This window comes from Elephas maximus, chromosome 2 (genome assembly GCF_024166365.1).
Source record: "Elephas maximus indicus isolate mEleMax1 chromosome 2, mEleMax1 primary haplotype, whole genome shotgun sequence".
Classification (NCBI taxonomy): domain Eukaryota; kingdom Metazoa; phylum Chordata; class Mammalia; order Proboscidea; family Elephantidae; genus Elephas; species Elephas maximus.
The window spans coordinates 1,278,321-1,296,758 of NC_064820.1; the positions used below are offsets into that span (position 1 = coordinate 1,278,321).

The following is an 18,438-nucleotide window of genomic DNA, read 5'->3' on the forward strand; positions in this document are numbered from 1 at the left end:
ACACTGTGGACCGTGAATATCACGAATGCAGTGCCTGAAGCTTTGAAAGAAATGCACTTTCCCTGAACGCTCTGCAGCGCTAAACACAGGAGAGGAGCTCTCCTATGATCTGGACAAGACCCTCAGAACGTTAAGCTACTGGTGACCTTCACAGAAGACCTAAGAGGAGCTGAGGAAGTTCAGATGGCACAAGAGGAAGCTGCTTTTTCTTTAAAAAAAAAAAAAAAGTCATAGAGGCTTATCCCAAGGCCGCCCCGCCCGCCCCACTTACCTGCTCAATGACCGTCTTCAGCCACCATTGAGGGCCCATCAGGGTGATGGCTGCGATGATCTTGGCATGCAGGACTCCCAGCGCCCAGTCCTGGTAATGGAAACCATTGAACCATATGTTTTTGTCTTAGCAATAAACTCAGCACAGAGGCTGCACAATGTCTTATACCATCTCACTTCAAAGTGAGGTCTGCAGGATTGGCAAGACTGTAGTTGGAAAACCTGGAGACTTCCCCCCAAAAGTTCAAGGGCAATTTTCTATCAAAAACCATTCTTACTTTTGTTCATTGAAGAACTTTATCAACAATGTGAAGAGAAAACCCACAGACTGGAAGAAAATTTTCAGGAACCATAAGAGTCTAGTAGCCAAAAAATATATAAAACTCTGCCAATGTAACAAGAAAAAGATAAACAGCCCAATATAAAAACAGGCAAAGGACCTAAACAGACATTTCACCGAAGAGGATATTCAAAAGGCCAACAAGTACATGAAAAAATGCTCAAAGTCATCAGCCATTAGGGAAACGAACATCAAAACCACAATGAGATGCCACCTCACATCCATTAGAACAGCAATGATCAAATAAATGGAAAACAACAGGTGTTGGCGAGGTCGTGGAGAAACTGGAACCTTCACCCGGTGCTGGTGGGAGTGTAAAATGGTACAACCCCTGTGGAGGACAGTTTGGTGGTTTCTCAAAAAGTATAACACAGAACTACCATATGACCCAGCAATTTCAATCCTGGATATACACCCGGAAGAAGCGAAGGCAGGAATGCAAACAGAAACCTGTACAGCAGTGTTCACTGCAGTACTTCTCACAATAGCCAAAAGGTAGAAACCACTGAAATGTCCATCAACAGATGAATAAACAAAACATGGTATATACACACACTGGAATACTACTCAGCCATAAAGAGAAAGGAGGTCCTGATGTACTACAACATGGGTGAGCCTTGAAAATATCATGCTGAGCAAAATAAGCCAGTCACAAAGGTCAAATATTGTATGATCTCACTTACATGAAATTAGAGTATATAGAAAGTGTGAGGGAAGGGGAGGGAACCTTTGCTCAGGAGGCACTGGGTTATGTCAGTGGGGTTGGGATGACTGGAAAAGGGTGGCGGGAAAGGCTGCCCAGCTTGAACAGTGTCACCAATATCACTGAGTCATACACACTGCTGAGATGGCATATGTTTTGTTGTGTATATTTTCACAATAAAACTCTAACAATCATTCTTGTATCTTCTGGAAATCCACCTTATTTCAAATTCTAAGAGAATCTGGAGAAGTCTGGGCATTGGCTGAGATCTTGACGAGCACACATACACGACGATGCCATGTTTTATCTCCAAGGACCATTCCAGGCTCTTGTGTGGGATGACTGAGCTGTGTCAGAGGAAGGCTGTGGAAATGAGCTTAGCCTGAAGAAACCACACCCAAGGCTGCAGGCAGACTCTCACTGGGGCGCTAGCATTCTACTGCAGACCTGGTATTAGAAACGCCATCGTTCCCAAGTCCAGTGCCCCTGCCCCTCCAGGCTCCACACTGGTACCCCCGCCTCCCACCTCTCCACCCCACTATCCACCAGGAAGGAGATGATCACCACCCCCAGACCCACCAAAGTAACCCCTTACTGCAGATCAGATCTGGGGAGCTGAATGCCCTGCTTATAGCCCCAAAGTCTCCAGCATATGGCACACACAGCCCTTCATAACCTGGTGTCTTCAAAATTTGTGTATTAATAACACCTGGGACATTTAGGTCTATTGTGGGGGTATGAGAGTTCCTTTATCTGGCCTCGTGCCTTGATTCTCTGGAAAATCAGCTGGAGACCTTTGTCTTAGTTTCAACCCCAGAGGGTTTGTTACTTTTGTCCAGGTTGAATGACATCTCCTGAGTAAGCTGTAAACAACTTGGTTTGATACTTTTTGTCTGCTCGTAGACTGCAGCCTGCCCTGTGACAGTATGTACCTTGCAGGAACTGGTCAATATATTATGCAAATGAGGTGACTATGGCCTACTATGCAAATGAAGGGTTTGCAGCCTACTGATCAAGAGGGGACTGGTCAGTTTGTGGCCCTGGTGGGAGGGCCATGCCTTGAAATCAATAAGGACTTTGCTTAGATATGCAGCCAACCACACAAAGGTTTTTCAGACAGGAAGCAGGAAGAAAAAGAAAGGAGAAAAGGCAAGAGAGAAGCAGCAGATAGGAGGCAAGGAAACTCCTAAAAGAGCTGTAACACAGGTCAAGGGCTGTAACACTGAAGACAGTGAGAGGCGTGGAAGGGGCCCAGCAAGAGAGTCAGTGGTGACAGGCTCAGAAGGGGTCCTGCAACAGAGTCAGTGACGACAGACTGCAGAGTGAAGAGAAGCCTACCCTGAGGAGGCCGAGAGGAGGCCTGACCTCAGAGGGCTGAGAGGAGCTTGCCCGTGGGGGCCAAGGAGAGGACTGTCCTCAGAGGGCTGAGAGGGGCTTGCCTGTGGGGGCCAAGGAGAGGACTGTCCTCAGAGGGCTGAGAGGGGCTTGTCTGTGGGGGCCAAGGAGAGGACTGTCCTCAGAGGGCTGAGAGGGGCTTGCCTGTGGGGGCCAAGGAGAGGACTGTCCTCAGAGGGCTGAGAGGGGCTTGTCTGTGGGGGCCAAGGAGAGGACTGTCCTCAGAGGGCTGAGAGGGGCTTGCCTGTGGGGGCCAAGGAGAGGACAGTCCTCAGGGGGCTGAGAGGGGCTTGTCTGTGGGGGCCAAGGAGAGGACTGTCCTCAAGGGGTGAGAGGAGCTTACCTGTGGGGGCCAAGGAGAGGACTGTCCTCAGAGGGCTGAGAGGGGCTTGTCTGTGGGGGCCAAGGAGAGGACTGTCCTCAAGGGGTGAGAGGAGCTTGCCTGTGGGGGCCAAGGAGAGGACTGTCCTCAGGGGGCTGAGAGGGGCTTGCCTGTGGGGGCCAAGGAGAGGACTGTCCTCAGGGGGCTGAGAGGAGCTTGCCTGTGGGGGCCAGGGAGGGGTCTGTCCTCAGGGGCTGAGAGGAGCTTGCCTGTGGGGGCCAAGGAGGGGACTGTCCTCAGGGGCTAAGAGGAGCTTGCCTGTGGGGGCCAAGGAGAGAACTGTTCTCAGGGCTGAGAGGAGTTTGCCTGTGTGGGCCAAGGAGAAGACTGTCCTCAGAGGGCTGAGAGGGGCTTGCCTGTGGGGGCCAAGGAGAGGACTGTCCTCAGAAGGCTGAGAGGGGCTTGCCTGTGGGGGCCAAGGAGAGGACTGTCCTCAGAGGGCTGAGAGGAGTTTGCCTGTGGGGGCCAAGGAGAGGACTGTCCTCAGGGGGCTGAGAGGAGCTTGCCTGTGGGGGCCAAGGAGAGGACTGTCCTCAGGGGGCTGAGAGGAGCTTGCCTGTGGGGGCCAAGGAGGGGACTGTCCTCAGGGGGCTGAGAGGGGCTTGCCTGTGGGGGCCAAGGAGAGGACTGTCCTCAGAGGGCTGAGAGGGGCTTGCCTGTGGGGGCCAAGGAGAGGACTGTCCTCAGAGGGCTGAGAGGAGTTTGCCTGTGGGGGCCAAGGAGAGGACTGTCCTCAGGGGGCTGAGAGGAGCTTGCCTGTGGGGGCCAAGGAGGGGACTGTCCTCAGGGGGCTGAGAGGGGCTTGCCTGTGGGGGCCAAGGAGAGGAATGTCCTCAGGGGGCTGAGAGGGGCTTGCCTGTGGGGGCCAAGGAGAGGAATGTCCTCAGGGGGCTGAGAGGAGCTTGCCTGTGGGGGCCAAGGAGAGGACTGTCCTCAGGGGGCTGAGAGGAGCTTGCCTGTGGGGGCCAAGGAGAGGACTGTCCTCAGGGGGCTGAGAGGAGCTTGCCTGTGGGGGCCAAGGAGGGGACTGTCCTCAGGGGGCTGAGAGGGGCTTGCCTGTGGGGGCCAAGGAGAGAACTGTTCTCAGGGCTGAGAGGAGTTTGCCTGTGTGGGCCAAGGAGAGGACTGTCCTCAGGGGGCTGAGAGGGGCTTGTCTGTGGGGGCCAAGGAGAGGACTGTCCTCAAGGGGTGAGAGGAGTTTGCCTGTGGGGGCCAAGGAGAGGACTGTCCTTAAGGGGTGAGAGGATCTTGCCTGTGGGGGCCAAGGAGAGGACTGTCCTCAGAGGGCTGAGAGGGGCTTGTCTGTGGGGGCCAAGGAGAGGACTGTCCTCAAGGGGTGAGAGGAGCTTGCCTGTGGGGGCCAAGGAGAGGACTGTCCTCAGAGGGCTGAGAGGGGCTTGCCTGTGGGGGCCAAGGAGAGGACTGTCCTCAGGGGGCTGAGAGGAGCTTGCCTGTGGGGGCCAAGGAGGGGTCTGTCCTCAGGGGCTGAGAGGAGCTTGCCTGTGGGGGCCAAGGAGGGGACTGTCCTCAGGGGCTGAGAGGAGCTTGCCTGTGGGGGCCAAGGAGAGGACTGTCCTCAAGGGGTGAGAGGAGCTTGCCTGTGGGGGCCAAGGAGAGGACTGTTCTCAGAGGGCTGAAAGGGGATTGCCTGTGGGGGCCAAGGAGAGGACTGTCCTCAGGGGCTAAGAGGAGCTTGCCTGTGGGGGCCAAGGAGAGAACTGTTCTCAGGGCTGAGAGGAGTTTGCCTGTGTGGGCCAAGGAGAAGACTGTCCTCAGAGGGCTGAGAGGGGCTTGCCTGTGGGGGCCAAGGAGAGGACTGTCCTCAGAGGGCTGAGAGGGGCTTGCCTGTGGGGGCCAAGGAGAGGACTGTCCTCAGAGGGCTGAGAGGAGTTTGCCTGTGGGGGCCAAGGAGAGGACTGTCCTCAGGGGGCTGAGAGGAGCTTGCCTGTGGGGGCCAAGGAGAGGACTGTCCTCAGGGGGCTGAGAGGAGCTTGCCTGTGGGGGCCAAGGAGGGGACTGTCCTCAGGGGGCTGAGAGGGGCTTGCCTGTGGGGGCCAAGGAGAGGAATGTCCTCAGAGGGCTGAGAGGAGTTTGCCTGTGGGGGCCAAGGAGAAGACTGTCCTCAGAGGGCTGAGAGGGGCTTGCCTGTGGGGGCCAAGGAGAGGACTGTCCTCAGAGGGCTGAGAGGGGCTTGCCTGTGGGGGCCAAGGAGAGGACTGTCCTCAGAGGGCTGAGAGGAGTTTGCCTGTGGGGGCCAGGAGAGGACTGTCCTCAGGGGGCTGAGAGGAGCTTGCCTGTGGGGGCCAAGGAGAGGACTGTCCTCAGGGGGCTGAGAGGAGCTTGCCTGTGGGGGCCAAGGAGGGGACTGTCCTCAGGGGGCTGAGAGGGGCTTGCCTGTGGGGGCCAAGGAGGGGACTGTCCTCAGGGGGCTGAGAGGGGCTTGCCTGTGGGGGGCAAGGAGGGGACTGTCCTCAGGGGGCTGAGAGGGGCTTGCCTGTGGGGGCCAAGGAGAGGAATGTCCTCAGAGGGCTGAGAGGAGTTTGCCTGTGGGGGCCAAGGAGAAGACTGTCCTCAGAGGGCTGAGAGGGGCTTGCCTGTGGGGGCCAAGGAGAGGACTGTCCTCAGAGGGCTGAGAGGAGTTTGCCTGTGGGGGCCAAGGAGAGGACTGTCCTCAGGGGGCTGAGAGGAGCTTGCCTGTGGGGGCCAAGGAGAGGACTGTCCTCAGGGGGCTGAGAGGAGCTTGCCTGTGGGGGCCAAGTAGAGGACTGTCCTCAGGGGGCTGAGAGGGGCTTGCCTGTGGGGGCCAAGGAGAGGAATGTCCTCAGGGGGCTGAGAGGGGCTTGCCTGTGGGGGGCAAGGAGGGGACTGTCCTCAGGGGGCTGAGAGGGGCTTGCCTGTGGGGGCCAAAGAGAGGAATGTCCTCAGAGGGCTGAGAGGAGTTTGCCTGTGGGGGCCAAGGAGAAGACTGTCCTCAGAGGGCTGAGAGGGGCTTGCCTGTGGGGGCCAAGGAGAGGACTGTCCTCAGAGGGCTGAGAGGAGTTTGCCTGTGGGGGCCAAGGAGAGGACTGTCCTCAGGGGGCTGAGAGGAGCTTGCCTGTGGGGGCCAAGGAGAGGACTGTCCTCAGGGGGCTGAGAGGAGCTTGCCTGTGGGGGCCAAGGAGGGGACTGTCCTCAGGGGGCTGAGAGGGGCTTGCCTGTGGGGGCCAAGGAGAGGAATGTCCTCAGGGGGCTGAGAGGGGCTTGCCTGTGGGGGCCAAGGAGAGGAATGTCCTCAGGGGGCTGAGAGGAGCTTGCCTGTGGGGGCCAAGGAGAGGACTGTCCTCAGGGGGCTGAGAGGAGCTTGCCTGTGGGGGCCAAGGAGAGGACTGTCCTCAGGGGGCTGAGAGGAGCTTGCCTGTGGGGGCCAAGGAGGGGACTGTCCTCAGGGGGCTGAGAGGGGCTTGCCTGTGGGGGCCAAGGAGAGAACTGTTCTCAGGGCTGAGAGGAGTTTGCCTGTGTGGGCCAAGGAGAGGACTGTCCTCAGGGGGCTGAGAGGGGCTTGTCTGTGGGGGCCAAGGAGAGGACTGTCCTCAAGGGGTGAGAGGAGCTTGCCTGTGGGGGCCAAGGAGAGGACTGTCCTCAGGGCTGAGAGGAGTTTGCCTGTGGGGGCCAAGGAGAGGACTGTCCTTAAGGGGTGAGAGGATCTTGCCTGTGGGGGCCAAGGAGAGGACTGTTCTCAGAGGGCTGAGAGGAGCTTGCCTGTGGGGGCCAAGGAGAGGACTGTCCTCAGGGCTGAGAGGAGCTTGCCTGTGGGGGCCAAGGAGAGGACTGTCCTCAGGGGGCTGAGAGGAGCTTGCCTGTGGGGGCCAAGGGGGGGACTGTCCTCAGGGGGCTGAGAGGGGCTTGCCTGTGGGGGCCAAGGAGAGGAATGTCCTCAGGGGGCTGAGAGGGGCTTGTCTGTGGGGGCCAAGGAGAGGAATGTCCTCAGGGGGCTGAGAGGAGCTTGCCTGTGGGGGCCAAGGAGAGGACTGTCCTCAGGGGGCTGAGAGGAGCTTGCCTGTGGGGGCCTAGGAGAGGACTGTCCTCAGGGGGCTGAGAGGAGCTTGCCTGTGGGGGCCAAGGAGGGGACTGTCCTCAGGGGGCTGAGAGGGGCTTGCCTGTGGGGGCCAAGGAGAGAACTGTTCTCAGGGCTGAGAGGAGTTTGCCTGTGTGGGCCAAGGAGAGGACTGTCCTCAGGGGGCTGAAAGGGGCTTGTCTGTGGGGGCCAAGGAGAGGACTGTCCTCAAGGGGTGAGAGGAGCTTGCCTGTGGGGGCCAAGGAGAGGACTGTCCTCAGGGCTGAGAGGAGTTTGCCTGTGGGGGCCAAGGAGAGGACTGTCCTTAAGGGGTGAGAGGATCTTGCCTGTGGGGGCCAAGGAGAGGACTGTTCTCAGAGGGCTGAGAGGAGCTTGCCTGTGGGGGCCAAGGAGAGGACTGTCCTCAGGGGGCTGAGAGGGGCTTGTCTGTGGGGGCCAAGGAGAGGACTGTCCTCAAGGGGTGAGAGGAGTTTGCCTGTGGGGGCCAAGGAGAGGACTGTCCTTAAGGGGTGAGAGGATCTTGCCTGTGGGGGCCAAGGAGAGGACTGTCCTCAGAGGGCTGAGAGGGGCTTGTCTGTGGGGGCCAAGGAGAGGACTGTCCTCAAGGGGTGAGAGGCGCTTGCCTGTGGGGGCGAAGGAGAGGACTGTCCTCAGAGGGCTGAGAGGGGCTTGCCTGTGGGGGCCAAGGAGAGGACTGTCCTCAGGGGGCTGAGAGGAGCTTGCCTGTGGGGGCCAAGGAGGGGTCTGTCCTCAGGGGCTGAGAGGAGCTTGCCTGTGGGGGCCAAGGAGGGGACTGTCCTCAGGGGCTGAGAGGAGCTTGCCTGTGGGGGCCAAGGAGAGGACTGTCCTCAAGGGGTGAGAGGAGCTTGCCTGTGGGGGCCAAGGAGAGGACTGTCCTCAGAGGGCTGAAAGGGGATTGCCTGTGGGGGCCAAGGAGAGGACTGTCCTCAGGGGCTAAGAGGAGCTTGCCTGTGGGGGCCAAGGAGAGAACTGTTCTCAGGGCTGAGAGGAGTTTGCCTGTGTGGGCCAAGGAGAAGACTGTCCTCAGAGGGCTGAGAGGGGCTTGCCTGTGGGGGCCAAGGAGAGGACTGTCCTCAGAGGGCTGAGAGGGGCTTGCCTGGGGGGGCCAAGGAGAGGACTGTCCTCAGAGGGCTGAGAGGAGTTTGCCTGTGGGGGCCAAGGAGAGGACTGTCCTCAGGGGGCTGAGAGGAGCTTGCCTGTGGGGGCCAAGGAGAGGACTGTCCTCAGGGGGCTGAGAGGGGCTTGCCTGTGGGGGCCAAGGAGGGGACTGTCCTCAGGGGGCTGAGAGGGGCTTGCCTGTGGGGGGCAAGGAGGGGACTGTCCTCAGGGGGCTGAGAGGGGCTTGCCTGTGGGGGCCAAGGAGAGGAGTGTCCTCAGAGGGCTGAGAGGAGTTTGCCTGTGGGGGCCAAGGAGAAGACTGTCCTCAGAGGGCTGAGAGGGGCTTGCCTGTGGGGGCCAAGGAGAGGACTGTCCTCAGAGGGCTGAGAGGAGTTTGCCTGTGGGGGCCAAGGAGAGGACTGTCCTCAGGGGGCTGAGAGGAGCTTGCCTGTGGGGGCCAAGGAGAGGACTGTCCTCAGGGGGCTGAGAGGAGCTTGCCTGTGGGGGCCAAGTAGAGGACTGTCCTCAGGGGGCTGAGAGGGGCTTGCCTGTGGGGGCCAAGGAGAGGAATGTCCTCAGGGGGCTGAGAGGGGCTTGCCTGTGGGGGGCAAGGAGGGGACTGTCCTCAGGGGGCTGAGAGGGGCTTGCCTGTGGGGGCCAAAGAGAGGAATGTCCTCAGAGGGCTGAGAGGAGTTTGCCTGTGGGGGCCAAGGAGAAGACTGTCCTCAGAGGGCTGAGAGGGGCTTGCCTGTGGGGGCCAAGGAGAGGACTGTCCTCAGAGGGCTGAGAGGAGTTTGCCTGTGGGGGCCAAGGAGAGGACTGTCCTCAGGGGGCTGAGAGGAGCTTGCCTGTGGGGGCCAAGGAGAGGACTGTCCTCAGGGGGCTGAGAGGAGCTTGCCTGTGGGGGCCAAGTAGAGGACTGTCCTCAGGGGGCTGAGAGGGGCTTGCCTGTGGGGGCCAAGGAGAGGAATGTCCTCAGGGGGCTGAGAGGGGCTTGCCTGTGGGGGCCAAGGAGAGGAATGTCCTCAGGGGGCTGAGAGGAGCTTGCCTGTGGGGGCCAAGGAGAGGACTGTCCTCAGGGGGCTGAGAGGAGCTTGCCTGTGGGGGCCAAGGAGAGGACTGTCCTCAGGGGGCTGAGAGGAGCTTGCCTGTGGGGGCCAAGGAGGGGACTGTCCTCAGGGGGCTGAGAGGGGCTTGCCTGTGGGGGCCAAGGAGAGAACTGTTCTCAGGGCTGAGAGGAGTTTGCCTGTGTGGGCCAAGGAGAGGACTGTCCTCAGGGGGCTGAGAGGGGCTTGTCTGTGGGGGCCAAGGAGAGGACTGTCCTCAAGGGGTGAGAGGAGCTTGCCTGTGGGGGCCAAGGAGAGGACTGTCCTCAGGGGGCTGAGAGGAGCTTGCCTGTGGGGGCCAAGGAGGGGACTGTCCTCAGGGGGCTGAGAGGGGCTTGCCTGTGGGGGCCAAGGAGGGGACTGTCCTCAGGGGGCTGAGAGGGGCTTGCCTGTGGGGGCCAAGGAGGGGACTGTCCTCAGGGGGCTGAGAGGGGCTTGCCTGTGGGGGCCAAGGAGAGGAATGTCCTCAGAGGGCTGAGAGGAGTTTGCCTGTGGGGGCCAAGGAGAAGACTGTCCTCAGAGGGCTGAGAGGGGCTTGCCTGTGGGGGCCAAGGAGAGGACTGTCCTCAGGGGGCTGAGAGGAGCTTGCCTGTGGGGGCCAAGGAGGGGACTGTCCTCAGGGGGCTGAGAGGGGCTTGCCTGTGGGGGCCAAGGAGAGGAATGTCCTCAGGGGGCTGAGAGGGGCTTGCCTGTGGGGGCCAAGGAGAGGAATGTCCTCAGGGGGCTGAGAGGAGCTTGCCTGTGGGGGCCAAGGAGAGGACTGTCCTCAGGGGGCTGAGAGGAGCTTGCCTGTGGGGGCCAAGGAGAGGACTGTCCTCAGGGGGCTGAGAGGAGCTTGCCTGTGGGGGCCAAGGAGGGGACTGTCCTCAGGGGGCTGAGAGGGGCTTGCCTGTGGGGGCCAAGGAGAGAACTGTTCTCAGGGCTGAGAGGAGTTTGCCTGTGTGGGCCAAGGAGAGGACTGTCCTCAGGGGGCTGAGAGGGGCTTGTCTGTGGGGGCCAAGGAGAGGACTGTCCTCAAGGGGTGAGAGGAGCTTGCCTGTGGGGGCCAAGGAGAGGACTGTCCTCAGGGCTGAGAGGAGTTTGCCTGTGGGGGCCAAGGAGAGGACTGTCCTTAAGGGGTGAGAGGATCTTGCCTGTGGGGGCCAAGGAGAGGACTGTTCTCAGAGGGCTGAGAGGAGCTTGCCTGTGGGGGCCAAGGAGAGGACTGTCCTCAGGGCTGAGAGGAGCTTGCCTGTGGGGGCCAAGGAGAGGACTGTCCTCAGGGGGCTGAGAGGAGCTTGCCTGTGGGGGCCAAGGGGGGGACTGTCCTCAGGGGGCTGAGAGGGGCTTGCCTGTGGGGGCCAAGGAGAGGAATGTCCTCAGGGGGCTGAGAGGGGCTTGTCTGTGGGGGCCAAGGAGAGGAATGTCCTCAGGGGGCTGAGAGGAGCTTGCCTGTGGGGGCCAAGGAGAGGACTGTCCTCAGGGGGCTGAGAGGAGCTTGCCTGTGGGGGCCTAGGAGAGGACTGTCCTCAGGGGGCTGAGAGGAGCTTGCCTGTGGGGGCCAAGGAGGGGACTGTCCTCAGGGGGCTGAGAGGGGCTTGCCTGTGGGGGCCAAGGAGAGAACTGTTCTCAGGGCTGAGAGGAGTTTGCCTGTGTGGGCCAAGGAGAGGACTGTCCTCAGGGGGCTGAGAGGGGCTTGTCTGTGGGGGCCAAGGAGAGGACTGTCCTCAAGGGGTGAGAGGAGCTTGCCTGTGGGGGCCAAGGAGAGGACTGTCCTCAGGGCTGAGAGGAGTTTGCCTGTGGGGGCCAAGGAGAGGACTGTCCTTAAGGGGTGAGAGGATCTTGCCTGTGGGGGCCAAGGAGAGGACTGTTCTCAGAGGGCTGAGAGGAGCTTGCCTGTGGGGGCCAAGGAGAGGACTGTCCTCAGGGCTGAGAGGAGCTTGCCTGTGGGGGCCAAGGAGAGGACTGTCCTCAGAGTGCTGAGAGGAGCTTGCCTGTGGGGGCCAAGGAGAGAACTGTTCTCAGGGCTGAGAGGAGTTTGCCTGTGTGGGCCAAGGAGAGGACTGTCCTCAGGGGGCTGAGAGGGGCTTGTCTGTGGGGGCCAAGGAGAGGACTGTCCTCAAGGGGTGAGAGGAGCTTGCCTGTGGGGGCCAAGGAGAGGACTGTTCTCAGAGGGCTGAGAGGAGCTTGCCTGTGGGGGCCAAGGAGAGAACTGTTCTCAGGGCTGAGAGGAGTTTGCCTGTGTGGGCCAAGGAGAGGACTGTCCTCAGGGGGCTGAGAGGGGCTTGTCTGTGGGGGCCAAGGAGAGGACTGTCCTCAAGGGGTGAGAGGAGCTTGCCTGTGGGGGCCAAGGAGAGGAATGTCCTCAGAGGGCTGAGAGGGGCTTGCCTGTGTGGGCCAAGGAGAGGACTGTCCTCAGGGGGCTAAGTGGGGCTTGTCTGTGGGGGCCAAGGAGAGGACTGTCCTCAAGGGGTGAGAGGAGTTTGCCTGTGTGGGCCAAGGAGAGGACTGTCCTCAGGGGGCTAAGTGGGGCTTGTCTGTGGGGGCCAAGGAGAGGACTGTCCTCAAGGGGTGAGAGGAGCTTGCCTGTGGGGGCCAAGGAGAGGACTGTCCTCAGGGCTGAGAGGAGTTTGCCTGTGGGGGCCAAGGAGAGGACTGTCCTCAGGGCTGAGAGGAGTTTGCCTGTGGGGGCCAAGGAGAGGACTGTCCTTAAGGGGTGAGAGGATCTTGCCTGTGGGGGCCAAGGAGAGGACTGTTCTCAGAGGGCTGACAGGAGCTTGCCTGTGGGGGCCAAGGAGAGGACTGTCCTCAGGGCTGAGAGGAGCTTGCCTGTGGGGGCCAAGGAGAGTACTGTTCTCAGGGCTGAGAGGAGTTTGCCTGTGTGGGCCAAGGAGAGGACTGTCCTCAGGGGGCTGAGAGGGGCTTGTCTGTGGGGGCCAAGGAGAGGACTGTCCTCAAGGGGTGAGAGGAGCTTGCCTGTGGAGGCCAAGGAGAGGACTGTTCTCAGAGGGCTGAGAGGAGCTTGCCTGTGGGGGCCAAGGAGAGAACTGTTCTCAGGGCTGAGAGGAGTTTGCCTGTGTGGGCCAAGGAGAGGACTGTCCTCAGGGGGCTGAGAGGGGCTTGTCTGTGGGGGCCAAGGAGAGGACTGTCCTCAAGGGGTGAGAGGAGCTTGCCTGTGGGGGCCAAGGAGAGGACTGTCCTCAGGGCTGAGAGGAGTTTGCCTGTGGGGGCCAAGGAGAGGACTGTCCTCAGGGCTGAGAGGAATTTGCCTGTGGGGGCCAAGGAGAGGACTGTCCTCAGGGCTGAGAGGAGCTTGCCTGTGGGGGCCAAGGAGAGGACTGTCCTCAGGGCTGAGAGGAGCTTGCCTGTGGGGGCCAAGGAGAGGACTGTCCTCAGGGCTGAGAGGAGCTTGCTTGTGGGGGCCAAGGAGAGGACTGTCCTCAGAGGGCTGAGAGGAGCTTGCCTGTGGGGGCCAAGGAGAGGACTGTCCTCAGAGGGCTGAGAGGAGCTTGCCTGTGGGGGCCAAGGAGAGGACTGTCCTCCGGGGGCTTAGTGGGGCTTGCCTGTGGGGGACAAAGAGAGGACTGTCCTCAGGAGGCTGGGAGGAGTTTGCCTGTGGGCGCCAAGGAGAGGTCCATCCTCAGGGGGCTGAGAGGATCTTGCCTGTGGGGGCCAAGGAGAAGACTGTCCTCAGAGGGCTGAGAGGGGCTTGCCTGTGGGGGCCAAGGAGAGGACTGTTCTCAGAGGGCTGAGAGGAGCTTGCCTGTGGGGGCCAAGGAGAGGACTGTCCTCAGGGGCTAAGAGGAGCTTGCCTGTGGGGGCCAAGGAGAGAACTGTTCTCAGGGCTGAGAGGAGTTTGCCTGTGTGGGCCAAGGAGAGGAATGTCCTCAGGGGGCTGAGTGGGGCTTGCCTGTGGGGGCCAAGGAGAGGACTGTCCTCAGAGGGCTGAGAGGAGTTTGCCTGTGGGGGCCAAGGAGAGGACTGTGCTCAGAGTGCTGAGAGGAGCTTGCCTGTGGGGGCCAAGGAGAGAACTGTTCTCAGGGCTGAGAGGAGTTTGCCTGTGTGGGCCAAGGAGAGGACTGTCCTCAGGGGGCTGAGAGGGGCTTGCCTGTGGGGGCCAAGGAGAGGAATGTCCTCAGGGGGCTGAGTGGGGCTTGCCTGTGGGGGCCAAGGAGAGGACTGTCCTCAAGGGGTGAGAGGAGCTTGCCTGTGGGGGCCAAGGAGAGGACTGTCCTCAAGGGGTGAGAGGAGCTTGCCTGTGCGGGCCAAGGAGACGAATGTCCTCAGGGGGCTAAGTGAGGCTTGCCTGTGGGGGCCAAGGAGAGAACTGTCCTCAGGGCTGAGAGGAGTTTGCCTGTGCGGGCCAAGGAGAGGAATGTCCTCAGGGGGCTAAGTGGGGCTTGCCTGTGGGGGCCAAGGAGAGGACTGTCCTCAGGGGGCTGAGAGGGGCTTGCGTATGGGGGCGAAAGAGAGGACTGTTCTCAGGGCTGAGAGAAGGTTGCCTGTGTGGGCCAAGGAGAGGACTGTCCTCAGAGGGCTGAGAGGGGCTTGTGTGTGGGGGCCAAGGAGAGGACTGTCCTCAGAGGGCTGAGAGGAGTTTGCCTGTGGGGGCCAAGGAGAGGACTGTGCTCAGAGTGCTGAGAGGAGCTTGCCTGTGGGGGCCAAGGAGAGGACTGTCCTCACGGGGCTGAGAGGGGCTTGCCTGTGGGGGCCAAGGTGAGGACCATCCTCAGAGGGCTGAGAGGAGCCTGGCTGTGGGGGCAAGGAGAGGACTGTCGTCAGAGGGCTGAGAGGAGCCTGCCTGTGGGGGCCGAGGAGAGGACTGTCCTCAGGGGGCTGAGAGGAGCTTGCCTGTGTGGGCCAAATAGAGGACTGTTCTCAGAGGGCTGATAGGAGCTTGCCTGTTGGGGCCAAGGAGAGAACTGTCCTCAGAGGGCTGAGAGGGGCTTGCCTATGGGGGCGAAAGAGAGGACTGTTCTCAGGGCTGAGAGAAGGTTGCCTGTGTGGGCCAAGGAGAGGAATGTCCTCAGAGGGCTGAGAGGGGCTTGTGTGTGGGGGCCAAGGAGAGGACTGTGCTCAGAGTGCTGAGAGGAGCTGACAGAGCTGTCTGGCACTGAAGAAGGGAGACTTTGCCTACATGCTTCCTGATCCTGACCCCCAGCTGTACCCTGTCTGTAAGTATGGTTTCTGAGCTGTGTGGCCACTGCAGTGGATTACTGAACCCAGAAGTGAAGCAGAGAGTGCTGTAGGAGGAACAGCTAGTGACAGGATTGGTAAAAAGTTTGGAGGCTGGAGGTATGTCTGAGCTCTGCCTCATAGCAATCAGCTTTGGGCTGATCCTGGTCATTACCCGCCCAAGAAGCCAGACAGGCTCTGATGCTATTACTACCTACATTTTATGGTGATCAAGGATTTTTCTGCTCCCAAAGCTGAGCACATGCATTTACCTGCCATGGGTAAAAAAGCGGGGTCTGGTCCAAGGGGACTCTCAGGGGAGCGACAATGACCAGCTCGAACAGGAGCCCCAGGAGGAGGGGGACGACGCCTGCCAGCAGCACTGCGACGACCAGAGTCTTCATTATCTGTCAGGGACAGGGGCCTGTAGTTAGCCGTGGTCATTCTAACTGTTAGCAAAACTCTAGCCGTTTTGCAGTTAATTTTTCTTCCTTACCGGAGGCACAACAGAGGAAATACACAAGCTTTAACAGGTCACACGTCTAAACAAGATTTCCTGAACCTGTGGCTGCACAAGCTCAGGCTCTGACGGGGACCTCAATTCCCTGTGCCTCACTGCCACGGGGGGAACACGCAGTGCCATCTCACAGCCTCTACTGGCCAGGGCTGGCCAGGGTTCTCACAGCCCCATTCTGCCCAGGCAGAGCCACTGGCTGGCCCAGGGGAGGAGCTGAGCGAGCTGACCAGATGGTTCCCCTCGTACATGCTGTCCGACAGTCCTCACTCTGACTCAGGAAGCCTCTGTCTGCACTGTCTGCATGGTGGTCGCCAGCACAGGACTACTGTGCTGGACACTACAGCTCCAGAACTGGTACCAAGTGGAAGAGGAGAGGAAAGCAGACATGAGGGCAGAGCAGAGGCACCGCAAAAAGCCACTGTGAGGACCTGCACAGTAGACACCCTCAGCATGGCCCTGGTGTCTGTAGCTGACTGCTGCCTCCTTCTTCCTGAGAAGCCTCTGTGGACTCAGTTCCTTCAACAGCAAGAGACCAGGATGCTGTGCGTGGAAGACACACACCTTCTTCCTTACACAGAAACTACGATGCCACAGAAGAGCATCGACTGAACGCCAGAGCAGCTGCACGTGGTTAGGTGCCTCGTTACCTAAGTGATAAAATCGCAGTCAAGCCCTCCACTCATAATACATGCTGACTCTCTCACCATACAAATGCAGGGCTAATAAAGTAGACTTCACGTTTTTCTTTCCACACTAACGTTAAACAGGTATGAAGCTTGCAGTGAAATCAAAACAAGCTCAGAAACACAGCTAGCTTTGTTTATACAAGTGAAAAGGCATAAACAGTGACCTAAACGCATCCATCAGTCTTAACTAATATTATAAAAACTGAAGAAACAGCTACTTGGATAATTACCTCATCTCTGCATGTGGGGGAATCAAGTTCTTCATTGACAGTGATGACTCTCAATTGTCACAACACTTTCATATCAGCCTAGACGCTCTCAAGTCCACAACCAACTGTGGACCACGAGGGAACAGCACCTACACCATGAGGGACTGGGGCTGACACCACCAGGGACCAGCACCTACACCACCAGGGACCTGGGCCTTCACCACCAGGGACCTGGGCCTACACCACCAGGGACCTGGGCCTACACCACCAGGGACCTGGGCCTACACCACCAGGGACCAGCGCCTATACCACCAGGGACCTGGGCCTACACCACCAGGAACCTGGGCCTACACCACAATGGACCAGGGCCTACACCACCAGGGACCTGGGCCTGCACCGCCAGGGACCTGGGCCTACACCGCCGGGGACCTGGGCCTACACCGCCGGGGACCTGGGCCTACACCGTCGGGGACCTGGGCCTACACCGTCGGGGACTAGCGCCTACACCGCCGGGGACCTGGGCCTACTCCGCCGGGGACCAGGGCCTACACCGCCGGGGACCTGGGCCTGCACCGCCGGGGACCTGGGCCTGCACCGCCGGGGACCTGGGCCTGCACCGCCGGGGACCTGGGCCTGCACCGCCGGGGACCTGGGCCTGCACCGCCGGGGACCTGGGCCTGCACCGCCGGGGACCTGGGCCTGCACCGCCGGGGACCTGGGCCTGCACCGCCGGGGACCTGGGCCTGCACCATGATGGACCAGGGCCTATACCACCAGGGACCTGGGCCTGCACTGCCAGGGACCTGGGCCTACCATTAGGGACCACTCCTTGACCTTCTGGAAGATCACGCTGCGCCCCTGCGGTGTCCACGCCACCAGCACCGTCACAGCCCTGATGGTCAGCCAGCAGACGTAGAGGCCACAAGCCGCTGTGTAGAGCTCATGGATCTTGGCAGTCCCTGTCCAGAAGGACATCAGCCAGCGGCCAGCAAACACTGAAAGCAGAAAGGCCGAGAAGTGAGGAGTGCAGCTATGCAGGGGGTCAGCTGGTGCTGCAGTGCTGCCAGGAAGGAGGCTCTTGTTCTGACACAGCTGTGTCTTTGTTAAAAACTCCACACATTCACAGAGGGCACGATTATTTGATGAACACACCGTCCAATCACAGGCCGTCCGGGGACACTGCCTGTGACCTGCACGCCAACATGCCATGTCAGTCACCTGCTCTTGGGTGGGGCTTGGAAAGCCCTGGAAAGGCTGCTATCTGCCATTGTTTTTATCACCAACTGGAATTATTATGCACAAAATAGGCAAACATGGAGAATCTATTTTCTATTATTCATGCCGCTGATACTGTTAATATTTACAAACAATGTATGTAGTTTATACTAACTTCCTTCTAACCAGCTTGTTTATCTGGGAAAATGAGTTTATTTTAATAAGGGGTGGGTACAATAACATCTTAAATCACAATAATCAAAGAATATATCCTTATCACTTTTCTTAGAACAAAATTAAAAACATCTCAATATGCTGGGACTTCAGTGGAATACTGTTTTTAGTTTGCAAATAATGTGCCCACACGTATAATGTGCCCATAAACACAGCGTACACGATGCGTCTAGGAAAACAATGTACGAGGGGGTTGTGCAGTTGGCAATAAATGTATACTGTGCGTTATTTGTGTAAAATACAGTGGATTTGAGAGCTAAGGACTGCTCCACAAAAAAGGTTATTAAGAATACATTCTACCATGTTCCCACAAAAATCTAACTCTCAGGCAAGATCATGTATGTAATTTAGTAACTTTCTTTAGATGGCTACTTTTGAATAGGCTATACAGAATAAACCAAAAAACTAAACCCATTGCTATTAAGTTGATTCTGACTCATAGAGACCCTAAAGGACAGAGCAGAACTGCCCCATTGGGTTTCCAAGCAGCGCCTGGTGGATTCGAACTGCTGACCTTTTGGTTAGCAGCCGTAGCTCCTAACCACTATGCCACCAGTGTTTCCTTAGAACAGCAAGACCCAAATCAACAGTCTGTTTCTCTATGGATGGGTTTCTCCTCCACACATACCAGCTACCATTTCTGAATACCTAAAGGGGCTGTCAAAGTGCAAAGCACCTTCCTCACCACAAGGGAGAACCACATAGATACCGGCTCCAGTTTAAAACTCAGAACCCTGCCCAAGGACACCCAAGGGTGGAGGCTGGATGGAAGCCCATGTCTCCATGGTGACAGTGCATGCTCTTGACACAGCTACACTGCCCGCGAGTCACAGCACACCATCTCCACAGTCACACTGACAAGCCATAATGTCATGACTACAGACTGCTTTGCAATCTCACAAAAAGGCTTAGGTATGAAAAACCACTTCTAAAGACAAGTAAGTGTAAAAGTTACAAGAAATATGTGTATCTGCAATGTTAATCTAAAGACATCGGAATCACCAGATAATTCTGCAGAAACAGTTACACACGTTTCCACTCCAGGGCTTTAAAA

At 58.8% G+C, this 18,438-nt stretch overlaps 1 protein-coding gene across 1 annotated transcript in view; it reads right to left on the reverse strand.

The window, feature by feature from the left end:
• MARCHF6 (membrane associated ring-CH-type finger 6) overlaps positions 1 to 18,438 on the reverse strand; it is an 84,704-nt gene that overhangs the window by 6,943 nt on the left and 59,323 nt on the right. Inside the window, exons 21-23 of the mRNA XM_049860086.1 lie at positions 16,749 to 16,930; positions 14,796 to 14,930; positions 272 to 361 (exon numbers count right to left, since the gene is read on the reverse strand). Of these exons, the coding sequence (XP_049716043.1) occupies positions 272 to 361; positions 14,796 to 14,930; positions 16,749 to 16,930 (407 nt within the window). The remainder of the gene's footprint in view (positions 1 to 271; positions 362 to 14,795; positions 14,931 to 16,748; positions 16,931 to 18,438) is intronic.